We start from the raw sequence: 15422 nt of genomic DNA, 5'->3' as shown, positions 1-15422 counted from the left end.
AATTAACCGTGTTCAGCTCACACGGGGAATCGAACTGTAAACATCTTGTTGTAGGGAGAGTGCTAACCACTAGGCCACCGTGCTGCTCAAGTCACAACATACATTTACATCAAATCACCAAGCCAGGAATCGAACTCCTGACAGCGCTAACACAGCTCCACTTTCGGGGATCAAAAAAGAGGCAGAAGAGGAGATGAAATCAGACCCCAGGTTAACCCTCGCTGACACCAATCTACAATCATGATCCAATTTCCTTTTGTTGAAACAACCCTAACCGCCCCCTAAGAAATATGAGTGTGTGGCTGCAAGCATATATTTACACACCAATGCTCTCAGATACCTCACATTGCCGACAAATTCTCCACCATGCTGATCATGAGAATTGAACTTATTTCAACAAATTCATAGATTTGTAGGTAGGACTAGTATGACGTGCGTGTGCAACTCTCATATTATAGAATAACAGAACATGGAACCTCCTTTAAGCTCTTTAAGTGACATTGAGTGTGACAACGATAAGAAGAAAATAAAATGTGACTGAGAAAAAAGGAAATGATTAAAAAGTTATCATGTATTCATTGCATGATTCAGGCAATAAAAAGTATGCATACTGACTACAGATATTTCAACATTGATGTTGTTTGCATTCATTGTACTCCAATACAGTCTATAATGAACGTGATTTCACAAAGTAGGGCAACTTGTCGTTCTATTTTGAAATTTCAAAAGCTTTTTAATTTATCACTAGGCTTTCATAGATTATTAGTTAGCAAAATAGCAAAAATGTTGAGTGATTAGTCAGGTCGTGATGAGGTAGAGATGCACACAGAAAAGCACTCTTGGTAATAATGGATATCTTAAATGTATTCTTTCTTATTTACTTTTATCTTTATTGAAGATATTGTGAGCTACATTTTCAGATTGTATGTTATTTAAAAAAAATACTGTGTTTATAGCGGGGCAAAGTGAGGATTTGGTTTACATTTTAGCCTCTTTGTCTTTGTGGTTGTAGGTTGTCGCCCCTCCAACAGGAGCGCAACAACAAACACTGTAAACCGGAAACCAAAGACGCGGCAGCCGGAAGTTTACATGCTTTACGGAACAACCTTCAGACACATTATTTTAACCGTTTCTTCTCTACGTTAGATTTCCTAACAAAACAAGAATGTCGGAAAGAAAAGTATTAAACGTAAGTATATTAACACCAAGGTTGTAGTGATGATGATGATGATGTAGTTTTCAGTGTCAGGTGAGATGAAACACATGGCTAGTGTTAGCTTTGAAGCTAAGTGCGGTTTGGCTAACGGTAGCCGTATATGCTAATTTCAGATAGCACACGTAAATTATGTGTTTGCTTTAAACCTAAGGAATCAGACTAGTTTCTCCGCCACTTTAGTTATTTTTTTTTTGTTGTTGTTGTCGTTCAGTGCTTCACATTTCTGCTTCGTCTTTCACAGAAATACTATCCTCCGGATTTCGATCCGTCCAAAATCCCAAAGCTCAAACTTCCCAAAGATCGACAGTATGTTGTCAGATTGATGGCTCCGTTCAATATGAGGTATGTTCGTCTCACCCAAGAGTGTCGGGGTGTGTTTCATTGTAATCAAACAAGGCAGCCAAGGGCAGTGATTACAGTGCAGTTGACGCATATTTACGTTTGGTTAGTTGGGTGAAAAAGACTAAATATGATCAAATATGTTTTATGAACATTCATATAATGTGTTCATTGAAAGATCTGTGACCAAAAATAGGTCCTTGTAACCAGTGGGCAAATTATATGATGAGGACTCTACTGAATCGCCATGATTTGTTATAATTATTATTGTTGTTGTTATTGTTTTGCATCATCATGTTCAGTGACAGTGGAAATATGTAAATATTATAATTTAGTAAGTAAAGTTTTAAGAAGTAGATAGAATGCAGTTCAGGAGTTTCTGGCCCCAGTAAATGAGCCCTGTGACTGAGGTGCCATCAGCATTTACTCTCTGGTTGTCTGCAGGTGTAAAACATGTGGTGAGTACATCTACAAGGGGAAGAAGTTTAATGCACGCAAAGAGACTGTGCAGAATGAGCTGTACATGGGACTGCCCATCTTCCGTTTTTACATCAAATGCACTCGATGTCTTGCTGAGATTACATTTAAGGTGAGACACACTAAAGAAATTGTACTCACCGAATTTGAAAAAACAAAACAATTGTTCTTTATGTAAATGTGGAGAATCTGTAGAATTGTACCTAAAAATGATTTTGTTGTATTTTCACATCCCGTATTGTGATCACAGACTGATCCAGAGAACACAGACTACGCAATGGAGCATGGCGCAACGAGAAACTTCCAGGCAGAAAAGCTAATTGAGGAGGAGGAGAAGAGAATCCAGCAGGAGAGAGAAGAGGAGGAATTGAACAACCCTATGAAGGTCCGTGTGCAAATGTCACTTCCTGTTATGTTACTGAATGGTGTTCAGGCATTGGTAGTGGGGTTAAATGGTTTCCCAATCCTCATATCAGGTGTTGGAGAACCGCACAAAGGATTCAAAGTTGGAGATGGAGGTATTGGAGAACCTCCAGGAGCTGAAGGAGCTGAACCAGAGGCAGGCTCAGGTAGATTTCGAGGGAATGATTCACCAGTACAGAGAGATGGAGAAGAGAGAGAGGGAACGGGAGAAAGACGAGGATGAGCGAGAAACAAAGTGAGTGCCTAAGGTTTAAATGGGCAATGGTCAATGAAGCAAATCTAAATTGTATCGCACATTCATCCCATGTCTGGCAGGGTTTCATCTTATTATTCATGTCGACTTTCAGTAACAGACAATAAAAACCTGTAATTGTTTCACAGGGAGATGTTGGAGCGTGCCCTTGTGAAAAGACTTCGAGACTCAGACTCTGAGTCAGAAAAAGAAGAAGAGGGCAGCAGTTCAAAGGCAAAGAAATCCAGCACAGACAAGCCAACAGATATCCTCACAATTGATAAACCCACAGAAACCCAGGTGCATATGCCCCTCACATTCAAGACAGTGTCTTCCCTGAGTCAAATATTTGCAATTAAATACTAATTATTGTAAAGGTCTGTTGTTTTAGTAATTTAAGACAAGTCTCTGCAAATATAAAATTTGCAGTGACCCTGTACTGGTATGAAAAGACTAATGAAAACAATTTGAAGGTGGTGTGAGCTGGGAATATTCAATTGTCTAGTATTCTGTCTCTACAGGGAGCCACAGCAGCAGGAGTGAAGAGGGCCAAGACAGAAAGCTGGGAGAGGAGTGTGGGCACACTGGGCGGCGGAGGAGCGCTCGGTTCCCTGGTTGTGCGAAAGAAACCAACAACAGCCATCAACAAACCCAGTCCGGTGGCAACTACTTCAACAGCAGGTATCCAATAAATATATGTCATATGGTTTATAACCTCATGGATAATATTAAATCTAATTTGTCCTTGGTGTTCCAGTAACAGATATGTATCTGATTTTTGTACATATCTTTGTTTTTCTTTTAAATTGTATCATTTGTTTCAGTTTTCTAGGACGAAAGGCTATGTTTTGCTGCTTGTTCACTTTCTTTGAAAAGTCCAATTAAAAAGTTACAAGTTATTTGGAAAGTTTAGTCATTGTACATCTTGTTTTACAGCTTCAAAGGCATCAGTGATAGCTGACTTCACAAAAGCTACAAAGACACCTACCACACAAAATGGGTCGTCGTCTCTGAGCCTGCTGGGGGCGTATTCAGACAGTGACAGCAATGACAGCGAATGAGAGGCGGATGACTTCAGTGACTTGCACACAATTGTATGAATGATGCAAAAAGGAAAATAATGATATGGACCATTTTGTATAGCTTTGCAATAAACAAAATCATATGTGAACCAGTTTGTCAGTCTGCCCTTTGAACACTTTTTTGTATAGACATGACTGATAACTTTGTTGGTCATTATGTTGGTGAATAGTTATCTATCTTCCAAATCTGGGAGAAAATATAATCTTTGATCTGCTATTCTTTAACTCAGAAAAAAATTATTTGAATTTTTGTGTGAGAATTTGCCCTATTTTAGTGTTCATTAAAGTATGTTTAACTTTACCTTGTCTTTGAAACATCTTCTTGTACAGCTCAGCTCGTCAACCCTCTTCTATGTTTTACTGTCCATTAAAGATTATCCCTTAAAGCAACAAAATGAGCTTTGAGAAAAGATACCGAAAGGGATCAAATAATCTTATGTGAAAGCACAGAGTATAAAAATATACAATGTTATTTTTATATTTTGATTAAATATACATATATGTTTGCATGTCATGATTTATGTTAGAGCTGATAATACACAGGTATTTATGATTAATTTTAAATTATCTCACTGCTCTTCACAATGAAATAAAACATGCATGTCTTTGGAGGAAGCTGGAGTACAGACACAATACAGGGGTATTGAACCCTCATACGTATTACTGAGACAACAGTGGTAACCATCATACCTCCCTACTAGAAGCAAGCAGGACAAACTAGCCCTCATTTATTATTATTATTTTTTTTTTAAACATGTGATTTCATCTTAATTAACACAGAATTGCACTGCAAACACCACCCATCACCATGCTCTATGTTTCTATCTGTCGCTCTTCACTCGTCCTGGTTTAGTTTAAACACACTGAAGGAACAAATATTTATATCCTGAACATTTTCGCCTGGAACGACCTCAGCTTGTTATTTCTAAGACTTGACCACGAGAGGGCGCTACATTCATAATTGAGATTGAAGGAAGAAAATAATATATTTAACAGTGGGCTTTATTATAATAATGTAAAAAATAATGTCATTATTTGCATAAATATGTGAGGTAACGGGCTTTTATGAGTTGATCTGCCATCATTAGGCCAGTTAATTACTTAAAGCTTTAATGTCGGCCCAGAAAAAAAAAAAACCCTGCCTGCTCCCCTTTAAGCAGCTCGGCTGCCCGGCTAACGCTAGCTGACGGACCTGCTTGCCTCGAAAGCAGGACGGAGTTCACGGACGGGAATGTCTCCTTTTCTTTTCTTTTAAAGCCTCGGTAACGTCAAAGCGAGACGCCGGATGGTGGCCAGACACAAATAACCGGAACCGGGAACCGTCAATGCGAAGAAGAGAAGAGGGTGAGATTAGAGAAGTAGCGTGAGCAGGTAACGGTCGGGACGGTTCGACGTTAGCTGCACTGAGCTAGCTGAGCTAACTTAGCTTCGGCGTGTTTACACATTGGTGACCATCAGTTGTTCAACTTGTGTTACTTAAAACGCCTTTTTAAACAAAGGCCGCCACAGTTTAGGCCAGTCAGTGGTTACAACAGCCGCGGACGGTTTAGCAGTCTACCATATCATTAACTCACTGGTATGAGTGAGTTAATGATTGGCATCTTGATTGACGCAAAAAAAAAAATGCTAGCAAGCAATTGTGTGTGAATTGCTTACTTAGTTAGCCTAGCCGTCTGGCATTTGGCAAAAAAAAACCTCACTCTCCTTCATCTCAGAGGAGAAACTACTAGAGTTGAGGCATATGGCGGTATTGTCACGTGACCTGTTGATTAACAATTCAGCAAAGAAAGTAAAACAAACAAATAAAGATGGTTTTGTTTTTTTTGTTTTTTTTTCCTCCCCCATTAAGCTGGTAAACTACTTGAGATAATAGGACTTCAGCCAGACGAGCTGCGTGATCCCCAATTGTCCTTAGAGGTCTTCCCAGTTTAGGGTCTTGATTCATTGAATTTAGGTTGTGTGCGCTATTTCGATATGATCAAGAGTTTTTATATCTGCTATATCTCACCCAATTCAGTCTGTGTAACACTTCATTCCCAGATCCATGGCAAAGTGGCTGAAGGACTACCTGAACTTCGGCAGCAGGCGTGACCCTCCACAGCCCCCGAGGCCAGATTACAGTGAGAGTGAGATTTTGAGGGCTTACAGAGCTCAGAAGGAGCTAGATTTTGAAGACCCGTACCAGCACACCGATAAAGAGCGCCAGAATGGGGGTTTCAGCCCCTGTAATGCCACACTGAGCCTTCCCTCTTTCCCTGCATTTGGCTCGGTGCTACCCAATGGTGTGGAGGTATGACCAGTTTCTACAGTTAGCATTGTAAATCAGCAGAGAGGTAATGTTTGAGTTATTCATGAATGTGTCTTGTTTGCATGTGTCACGTTATAGGTGAAAGTTGTCTCCCCTAAACACAGACTAATTAAAGTGGACTCTCAAGAGTTTGGACGCTGTAAAGTCCCATTGAGTCCTGTGACTGTTCAAGAAGGACCGGTAAGCATTGCTTTAGTCCTCCTGTCCATTATTTCTGCATGCTATTCTCTCATTCTCTGTCCTGTATCTCAGTTCTCACACCTTCACCCAAACACACTTTTATATATAACCAGCTCTTACCATGACATAATTAATTCTGTTTTGCCACTGAATTGTGATGCTGTTTATTTTTCTCCTACGTAAGGTGGTTCCCTCTGCCCCAGCAGTGTCCGACACTGACACAGACTACTCAGACCCATTTGATGCCCGTCCAGACCCAAGAGCCAGACCAAATTGGGAACTCAAACCTGCACCAACGGACTGCTGCAGTTACATGGAACCTTTTGAGGCACAGCGCATCATCTCAGGTTTATTTTTAGTATTTATATCAATATTTAACCCAAAGTTGTTAGACTTGTATCTCTCGCTGGTAGGTCGACCTTTAAATATGTAGGTAATATAGAGATTAAAATGGTAACATAGCAGCTCATGCTATCAATTGCTGCCCCTTTGAGTTTACATTTGAACTCACGAATGGAGGTAATCCAGCAGATGTGTTTGCTGTGTTTGATTAGTGGGCTTATTTGTCCCAAAATTTTGAGGTTGAGGGGAAAAAAAAAAGTCCAATATATTCTATGAAATGGAAATGGCTAGAAATGCACTGTACTGACAAGCTTCACTGGAAGGAGAACTAAGACGGGAGCCATTACAGCCAGTCCTAGTGCAAAATACTGTTTCTAATTATGGGAATTAAATTTTTGACAAATTACATCACTGTACTGTGACTGGCACTTGATTGGATAGAACAAAACAAAGTTCAGAGAAGACATTGTGGTTTTGGTAACAGTCATTCAGCCTTTTTTTTTTTCCCTTTGTGTATTTTTTGTAGTTGTGTAATTATGTTATACTTGTGTTTTTGGCCTAAAATTTAACAGAAAGATGTGTTCTTTTTTTGTGTTTTATTTGAAGAACTGCATCACAGCATGATGACTAATAGGGTTGGGGGTGGAGATCCTGGCCAGTTGTATGATAACCCATACGAAGAGAGGATTCGTCACCATCACCGATCTGCTCTACCAGGACAACAGCAAAGTCAAAAGGTTGAGGGTGGCCCAATCGACAGCAGAGAGAGCAGGCTTCCACAGGATGATGAGAGGCCAGCTGATGAGTATGACCAACCCTGGGAGTGGAAGAAGGACAACATTTCCAAAGCTTTAGCAGGTAAACTGTCTTTTTTTATTTCTGTGATTTTATTCTTTTTTTTCCAAAATGATTGTTATACTTTTTTTTTTTTTTAAACACCAATGCATTGTCTTAATCTCTGGCCATAGTCCAGTTTGAAGGAGCAGAACGGGAACGTTCGCGAGCTCAGACGGAACAAACCCGACTCACCAAGTCAGGCACCGCATCTACCACAGCGGACTCAACTACTCTCCGTTTGGTTGGTGACACTCTTCCTTTACTGGGAGAAAGAGTGGATCCATCTCTGCCTCTGGAGAGACAAGTGTAAGTGGACATCTGGGTTCCACATGTGCAGTCTTGTTTTTCCTCCCATATGTTTAATTTTCTAAGGAAAACAGCAAATGTTTTTCTTTAACCCATTTTAAATGTTTACAGTTGGAGCAAACAGAGCACACAGAAACTACTTGAGATCAAATCAAAGTATCAGGGTTATTTTCTTTCGGTCTTGATTTTATGAAAGCAGTTATTCATTATATTTTATTTAATCAAGTAGCACCTAAATCGGTGTGTCGTTTTGGCTTTTTTTTTTTGTTTTGTTTTTATCTCAGACAAAATCTAAACAACTAACAGTTAAAATCTTACTGTTACTGAGTACATACAGTGTTAGTTATTGAGTCATCAGTATGGAAAGTGACAATAAGCATTATCCCTATTATGGGAAGCCAACATTTTGCAATGACTGCAATCCTGGTTGAAGCATCATTAGGGAAAAGACAAGATTTCTTTCTGCCTTCATGCATTGTCTCATTTCATATGGCACAAACACCTACTTGAAACAAGAGCTTTGCCCACCCCTCAGGCATTGATTCACTAATCTTAAAAGGTATATAGTTTCACTTATGAAATGCCTTCCTTGTTTTAACGGCATATGTTATGAATCTGCACAGACATAGTACCAGTTTCAAGTTGATGGAGGTGTAATTGTAATTTTACTTAATGGTCATGCAGATATACAGACGTACAGAGATCAGGATCTAAAATATTTGACAAATCTAAAAATAACTGCACAACTAATGCATTTTGTTTTTACATAACACTTGTTTTTCACCAAATCATCAGTGTAACTTGAATACTTAGACTCGTAGGTTATCGTGTCAGTCACAAATATCTGCACCAATCATGTGGAGTGACATGAAGCAATAAATTGTAATAAACTGTTAGACATTAACTGTTGCTCAGGCATTGAATCCAGTCCATGAGGATAACCAATCATCTGCCTTGTCTCCACCTTGTGTCCTGCAGATGGTATCATGGAGCCTTGAGTCGCTCAGAGGCAGAAAGTCTACTGACTCTATGCAAAGAGAGCTCCTATCTGGTGAGGAACAGCCAGACCTGTCGCAACGACTACTCGCTCTCGCTCAGGTACGCCGTCCCTCTTGTGCTTTTTTTTTTTTTTTTTTCTTTTTCTTTTTCTTTTTACAATAAAAGGGGCTGTGAACAAATTCTGAGTCACTAAGATTTGGACTTCTCACATCTCTAACAGTTTACTCCAGTGCTTTAGTGCTGGATTAGTGTATTTTTAACAGCACAGATTATTTTTTTGATGATATACTGTCTTTATTTGAAATATCCTTGCAATCTATGAAAGGGGAATTCCACTACATAGTGCTGAACTGTTGCCAAAATGATCTGTTCCAGATTTTACCTCTTTTGGTACTGTTGTTGACCCTGGGTGGTTAGAGAATAATTTTAGTTTTGAGCCTTGAGGCAAGTTTTAATTGTTGAGAGTTTTTCCATTTTCCATCTTCCTGTCTGCCCAGAATATCTATGTTGTTCTTCACCACCCTGCCTTCTGCAACAATGTTTTCAGCCTGTATGAATAAAATCAGCATGAAAGCAGCTGTCTTTAGACAGATCTACAGCATGCTGGGTATATTTTATAACCCCACATGTTTGTACTCATTTGAATTCCTTTTGAATGGTGGAGCACTGTAATTGGATCAGATTGTTCTGAACCGAAATGCCAAGTCAAACTCGCATAAATCACCATTCAGTGCATTCAGTACACTGCATTGGCCTAGAGTCCAGACAATTACACACGAGTAAGAATAGTTTTCCTAAGAGTGAAAAGTAATAAACATTTATCATTCTGAGCATACATGATTATCCACATCGGTAATCAAAACTGAAGTTAATGGGTAGCCACCAACCATTTAAATACTGATGAAATTATTAAAAAGTTAAAATGAAAATTAATAAACTGGAAAAGGAAGGAAAGTCAGCTGCTTGAAGAGGAACTTCTTATTCCAAGAACAAAACAAGCAACTTGTAGGGACCTGCAATAATGAGCGCAGTTATAAAAGTTGTATTCAGATGGTACAAACAAGACTGCAGAAATAGCAGTTTAACAGCTTGCATTTCTGTGTAAATAACTTTGCAGATAAAGTAACATCTGGAAACTAATAAAACTGCTCTCAATTATCTATCTTTGGATATTTTGTTGTTTTAGATCAATGCTGCATTGTACTCTCATTAATCAGAACTTTAAAATAAAATGTATTTATGTACAGAATAAGAAGGCTTTTCTTAGTGTGAATGTTTCTTCAGAAAAAGCTTTTACATTTCCACAGATGTACTTTTAATTTCTAGCTCAGATTGAACCACAATATCATCTGAACTGTTCTGATCTTTCTCAGGAGTTGCAAAGGCTTCATGCACATGAAGTTCACTCAGTCACCAGAGGGGCTTTATGTGCTGGGTGAGAACAGTCCCCCTTTCACCACCATTCCTGAGGTCATCCACTACTACACTACACACAAGCTGCCAATCAGAGGCGCTGAGCACATGTCCCTGCTGTATCCTGTCATAGTGCAGACCCTCTGACACTGCCAGAGACAAACTCTTCCTCTTGGTGCTACTGAATTCAATATATACTCTATATTTCCCCATTTCTTATATGCCTTTTCACTGCCATTTTACCTGGACTACTCACAAGAGATTGAACTGTTTTGGTGCCATCTTTTCCTTTTTGTTTTTTCTCATATCCACAGTAACTACACTGGCAGCTTAGCAACACAGCTCAGTGCCTCATAATCCTGTACCTGTGAACTGGTATTATCACTGATTTATTCCTGAATTTTAATACCACGGACTCCAGAAAATCAGTGATCATAAATAAAATTGATAGCTGAGTAATTTTTGGTAGAAGAGTAAAAGGAAAGATATAGTCATCCTGTTTTGCAAGAATGTAGAATCTACAGAACAATGCATGGAGATTTGTCTGTTTCTATAGTTAAGAGATAGACTGTCCTATCCCACCAGGTGACTTGAGGGATAAACGTGGTGGTTCCTTTTTGTCTCAAGTTTGTGCCAATAATCCAGGTTGAGTTTTTCAACCAAGGCTGCAGTTATTTTATGTGGATTTAATGTCTTGAAAACATACAAAGATCAAACAAAATAACAGAGGTGATGCGTGGACAGGTAAAATAGAACTAGACAGTAGAAAATGCAGTAAAAAATGTGCCATAACTAGAAGCGACACTGTTATTATCCTTTTAAATGTTAGATGCAATACCAACCAAACACAGCATATTTAAACCTGGCTGTCTGTTGGCTCTGGGTTTCACTGTGCACTTCAGAGGCCTGTGAGAGTTGTGGTGCTGTAATTGCAGCCTTTTCCTCAGTTTGTCATGTTAATGTGTGACAGATATGACTTCTCAACTTCACACAGTAACAGATTCCTGCAATACTAGTTTAGAGACTAATAACTACAGTATTATTGAAAGCTTGTGGCTTTGTGATGACGTTTATTAAAGAAGCTTTGGTAGTTTATTTACTGTGCTGTTTTATAAGGTTTGAAATATCTGTTTAAAATAAAGGTGTTCCCTGTTTTTTAAATGATCTCTTGTTTGATTTGTTTTAATTGTTACTTTGCAAAGTTTAATCTGAATATTTTTCTTTTTGATCAAATTAGACTAATGGTTCATTAGGGGAATCAAAATTTTGTCATCATTCTTCTTTTATTGCCATGGGTGAGGTAAGTGAAAGTAAGGACATGGAATTAACGAGTCTTAACATGTCCGCCTCAGCTAATGCTCTTTAATAGCACAGATGAAAGTAGAATAACACTCAGTAGGGCTCATACTACTGCCAAACAAGTCAAACGGATCCAGATCCAGACGTTTTTCATTGAAATCAACCCGTGCCCAATCTTGCAATGTTAAGGAAAGTAGTCTTAGAAAGTTGCCTTTTTTCCGCTCTCCCTCGCTGCAAAGTTTGGTGTAAATTGGTATTTAACTGCATTATCTTACTGACAGGCATACAAACATATAAACTGATTGTCAAAATGTAACCTCCCTGGCAGAGCTAATAAGTATTTACTAGGTAATAATAACCACGATTTTAGCAGAAGCCATATAAATGACTCCTGTTGGATTTGCGTTTGTAATTACCATGTCCCCATGTAGTCCTTTCAGAGTGATGTAATATATCATTCCTTTTTTTTCCAGATTTAAATTTATAGTATATTGAAACATCCTGACTGCAGGATTTGTTGTGGGCCAACTGATTTATTTCCAGATCCATCCTAAGGATTTTTTTATTTTTAAGTCAGTTTTGATGCCACTTCAGTGTAAATGTTTTTTGTTGTTGTTGTGTACACATAGCCACAATATACAAGTTAAATAAAGGTTCAAGAATAATTGAAAAAACTGAATTTTCACTATGAATTAGAGGATCGTTTACACTATCTCTTATTTCTTTCCACCAATTGGGTTAAATATTTGACTATCTACCTCATTGAAGGCCAGAGGGCCGAGTCGTCCATCTTGCCTCGAGCGGCCCATAGACAATCTTTGGTGTTGTACCTGTGTGAACACCACCTGATACCCTAGAAACTGCCAGGTGTCACCACGGGCAACTACATGGACAGGAGAGGTAAACATTGTACACCAAACCGAAAAGGTACTGTCATAAGTTCAAGTCAAGAGTTATGGATTGTTAATATAATCATCTGGATGTTACATTTTCTGTGTCATTTTCTGTTAATTTTACGTTGTGGTTGGAGCATGCAGTGACCTACGTTCTATAAGAGGTGGAGAATAAACCAAAGTATTTGGTAAGAATAGTGGGACCATTTTAGTAGATACAGGCAGATTTTTCTCACTTGAAACCTTTTTATTTCTTTATATAATAAAGGAGTAAAAAGAAAAAACTGCTTATGACAGTCTTAGATTTTGACAGCTTTCATACAAGATAATGTTTTGAATTTGTCCTGAATGAATTACATTATAAGTGTGATTATGGCTTTTCCACAAACCCATGGCTTAAAGATAATTAAAATGTATTTTATCGCCTTCATTAAACAAAATCCAGAATCCATAATAAGGCAGGTACATAATTTAACTTGATACAAGATGTTTCCTACCTCACTGAAACGTACAGCCTCAGTGAATGTGTGTAAAAGCCTTCATGTTTCCACTTAACTGTTGCATATTAAACCCCTCATTAGCTTCCAAACTGTCTTCTCATCAGAAATGATAGTGAAACTCCGGCTCATTGTGAGAGAAGACAAACCTTTTACCTCACATATAGTCTCTTTCTGCACAGTGCACGCTTTCTGATCGATTACAAAATGTGTTATCCAACAGTGAAGTAGTCAAATACTCTCTTTCTTGTCTGTTCTATTCTCTGCTGTTACATTCTATCCTTCAATGTCCACATATTTGTAAATTTCTTGGTAGTTGTGTTACATTTTGTTGCAGATGTGTTCATGAAGCTTAGTGATGCAGTGATAGGCGTTTCAGCTGCAATGTGCCGTTTCCCCAACAGTGCCAGCTGTTTCCATGACGACTCGGATACATGAGCTCGCTCGGCCCAAAGTCAGTCGACTCAGATACCCGGACCGGTAAGGTCTGACCAACCCCTTTTCTCCTCCTCCCCCTTTCTGTTTGTGTGTCCTCGTTGTCCTTGCTCTCTGATGAGGCCTCTGTGTTTTCCAGTCGCTCTGTTTACTGGCTGGACAATCTGCCACATGAGAAGATTGAGTCAACCGCAAAAGCTGGTACATGTACATTTCATTCCTTTATTCACAGTCATCCCCTTCAGCTGCTTTTAGTGACACCAGCCATGTTTTTGTTCGCAGAGTTCACCCCTCGCTGGTCGGAGTTGTGCAAAAGCAAAAAGCTCTACACTGAAGTCACGTAAATATAGTTTTTGCTGCAGTTAATGAACAATAATGCTGATGGCTCACTACTAAATCATAATTGGCTTTGTTTTTTTTGGGGTTTTTTTTCTAGTCTTCTTTCCTCCACTTCATCTTATTTTATCTAGTAGTATGCTGCTTAAAACACCTTCAGAATTTATCACATCTAATTTATTTTTTGCTGTTCACTAACCAGGATACAGTTTGAATACATCCTTTATAAGATGTTGAATTTTAGACATTTTCTTGGCTCTATTCCAAAGGCTAAAATTTATTGTGTTGACCTAATTTATATCACCAAGATCAGATTGTTTTAGTAGTCATCTCATCAAGGGATTCTGTGGTATTGCTAACCACTTGTAGAACGCTGGAGAAGAGTTTTTGTGAATGAATCATTTATTTATTTATGAAGATCTTTTCAACAACTCTCTGTTTTTATCCTCCCTTTGTCTCCTTTGTTCTTATCTGCCATCCTCCCACCTTCCTTCCTGTTTCTGTTTAATTCATACTCTAATTTCCCCTCTCCCACCTTTCTTCTTTTCTACCCCCTGCTCCTCCTGTCGTTTTTTTTCTGGCTTCAGACGTTCTCCTGTATGGGAGGTGAGTGAATGGGCTCTGAGGGCCGTTCCATCCAAGCACCTATGCAGCCTGGCTCAACCTCGGGTTCCTCCAGTTAACTGGCAGCCAGACCGCCAGCTTCTGGCCCCGGTGAGTAACACACGCCCCATTTCCATGGAAAGTGCTGTGTGTGTGATGATAATATCATCACTTTTAGCGCTCCAGGCATTTTCTTTTTTTTTTCATTTTTATAGTTTCTGCTGTAGCACTTTTGCCGTTTTCTCCTCTTCAAATGGCTTCAAATTATGTTGGTTTTGTCCATTTAGCAATAAGTACATCTTAAATATTTTTAAACTAACTATAACTGCTGTATTCAATACAATGTCATTCATGACTTAAAATGTGATTGTAGTTGAGCAGAGCAACATTGAGGGCAGTCACCACATCACGGATTTGCCAGCTCGCCCAACCGAAGAAAAGGCAGATTCCTGAGGACTCCCCTCGCAAATCAAAACCTGAACCCATGAGCCGCTTGCCCCACAAATCATCAGCACACATAGAGCTGCTTTCTAGTAAGTTACTCTTCACTTTTTCTGGTATATTAATAATAGGAAGGAAAAAAACACAGCATGCAGAAGCTTTATTTTAGTAGTAGTATTGGTATTTTGATCTATGTTTTCATATCTAACTCCTCCCACGATTGTTTATGTTGAAGTATAAAACATCATTCTTTTCATACTTTTATTTTTCTTATTGACCTCAGTTTGATTGCTTTCAACTTTTCAGCCCCTAAGCACAACCACCCCAAGTTCGAAGGAGGGCGCTCAATGTGCTGGCCAGTCTCCAGAGCGGCGAGAAACTACATAGCCAGCCAGAGACTTGTTGAGCTGTCTCTTCCTAAAGAGAGGAAGGCCCTGTTTGAGGGATACAACCCATATGTTGTCAGTCGGTCAGCACGCTCTGCCAGCCCATCGCCTCGGATACAGCAACTGTGTTTGCCTCTTCCTCGCAAATGTAGCTCAAAGTAGGAGGCATGGCGCCACGTGACTGGTTCTTTTTTTGTTCATCCAAGAATTTCACCGAGATTAATCGTTTTTCCATGTAAAAAGAACAACACAGACCTATTATGTGCTGCTATGTGAATGTGCAGCATCACCCCATTATAAGATCCTGCTTTGTGGTTTGAGGTTGATAAATGTTTACTTGTCACCCAGGATTAACTGGAAACCAATTTCAAGCAAGAC

General features: G+C 39.0%; 3 protein-coding genes across 4 annotated transcripts; all 3 read left to right on the top strand.

The window, feature by feature from the left end:
* Positions 1-1057: 1057 nt before the first annotated feature.
* Positions 1058-4107, top strand: yju2 (YJU2 splicing factor homolog). Its single transcript, XM_029494605.1, has 8 exons — positions 1058-1189; positions 1458-1558; positions 2000-2144; positions 2283-2417; positions 2509-2690; positions 2837-2987; positions 3209-3368; positions 3624-4107. Exons 1-8 carry the CDS (start codon positions 1166-1168, stop codon positions 3746-3748), a joined length of 1023 nt encoding a protein of 340 aa, XP_029350465.1. The 5' UTR covers positions 1058-1165; the 3' UTR covers positions 3749-4107.
* Positions 4108-4945: 838 nt separating this feature from the next.
* LOC115036401 (SH2 domain-containing adapter protein F-like) lies at positions 4946-11318 on the top strand. Of its 2 annotated transcripts, none has more exons than XM_029494581.1 (8): positions 4946-5113; positions 5810-6059; positions 6156-6257; positions 6442-6604; positions 7206-7457; positions 7568-7742; positions 8721-8840; positions 10115-11318. In XM_029494581.1, exons 2-8 carry the CDS (start codon positions 5814-5816, stop codon positions 10299-10301), a joined length of 1245 nt encoding a protein of 414 aa, XP_029350441.1. In that variant the 5' UTR covers positions 4946-5113; positions 5810-5813; the 3' UTR covers positions 10302-11318. The 2 variants fall into 2 exon arrangements, with proteins under 2 accessions (XP_029350441.1, XP_029350442.1); XM_029494582.1 differs by having other exon boundaries at positions 4946-5140.
* A 127-nt stretch (positions 11319-11445) lies between these two features.
* spmap2 (sperm microtubule associated protein 2) lies at positions 11446-15206 on the top strand. The gene is made up of 8 exons (XM_029494338.1): positions 11446-11454; positions 12311-12353; positions 13283-13328; positions 13418-13479; positions 13561-13618; positions 14202-14328; positions 14591-14750; positions 14965-15206. The coding sequence occupies exons 1-8, from the start codon at positions 11446-11448 to the stop codon at positions 15204-15206; spliced, it is 747 nt and encodes a 248-aa protein (XP_029350198.1).
* Positions 15207-15422: the final 216 nt, after the last annotated feature.

Source organism: Echeneis naucrates, chromosome 22 (assembly GCF_900963305.1).
Source record: "Echeneis naucrates chromosome 22, fEcheNa1.1, whole genome shotgun sequence".
In the NCBI taxonomy this organism is placed as follows: domain Eukaryota; kingdom Metazoa; phylum Chordata; class Actinopteri; order Carangiformes; family Echeneidae; genus Echeneis; species Echeneis naucrates.
This window is presented reverse-complemented; position numbering and strand designations above follow the sequence as displayed.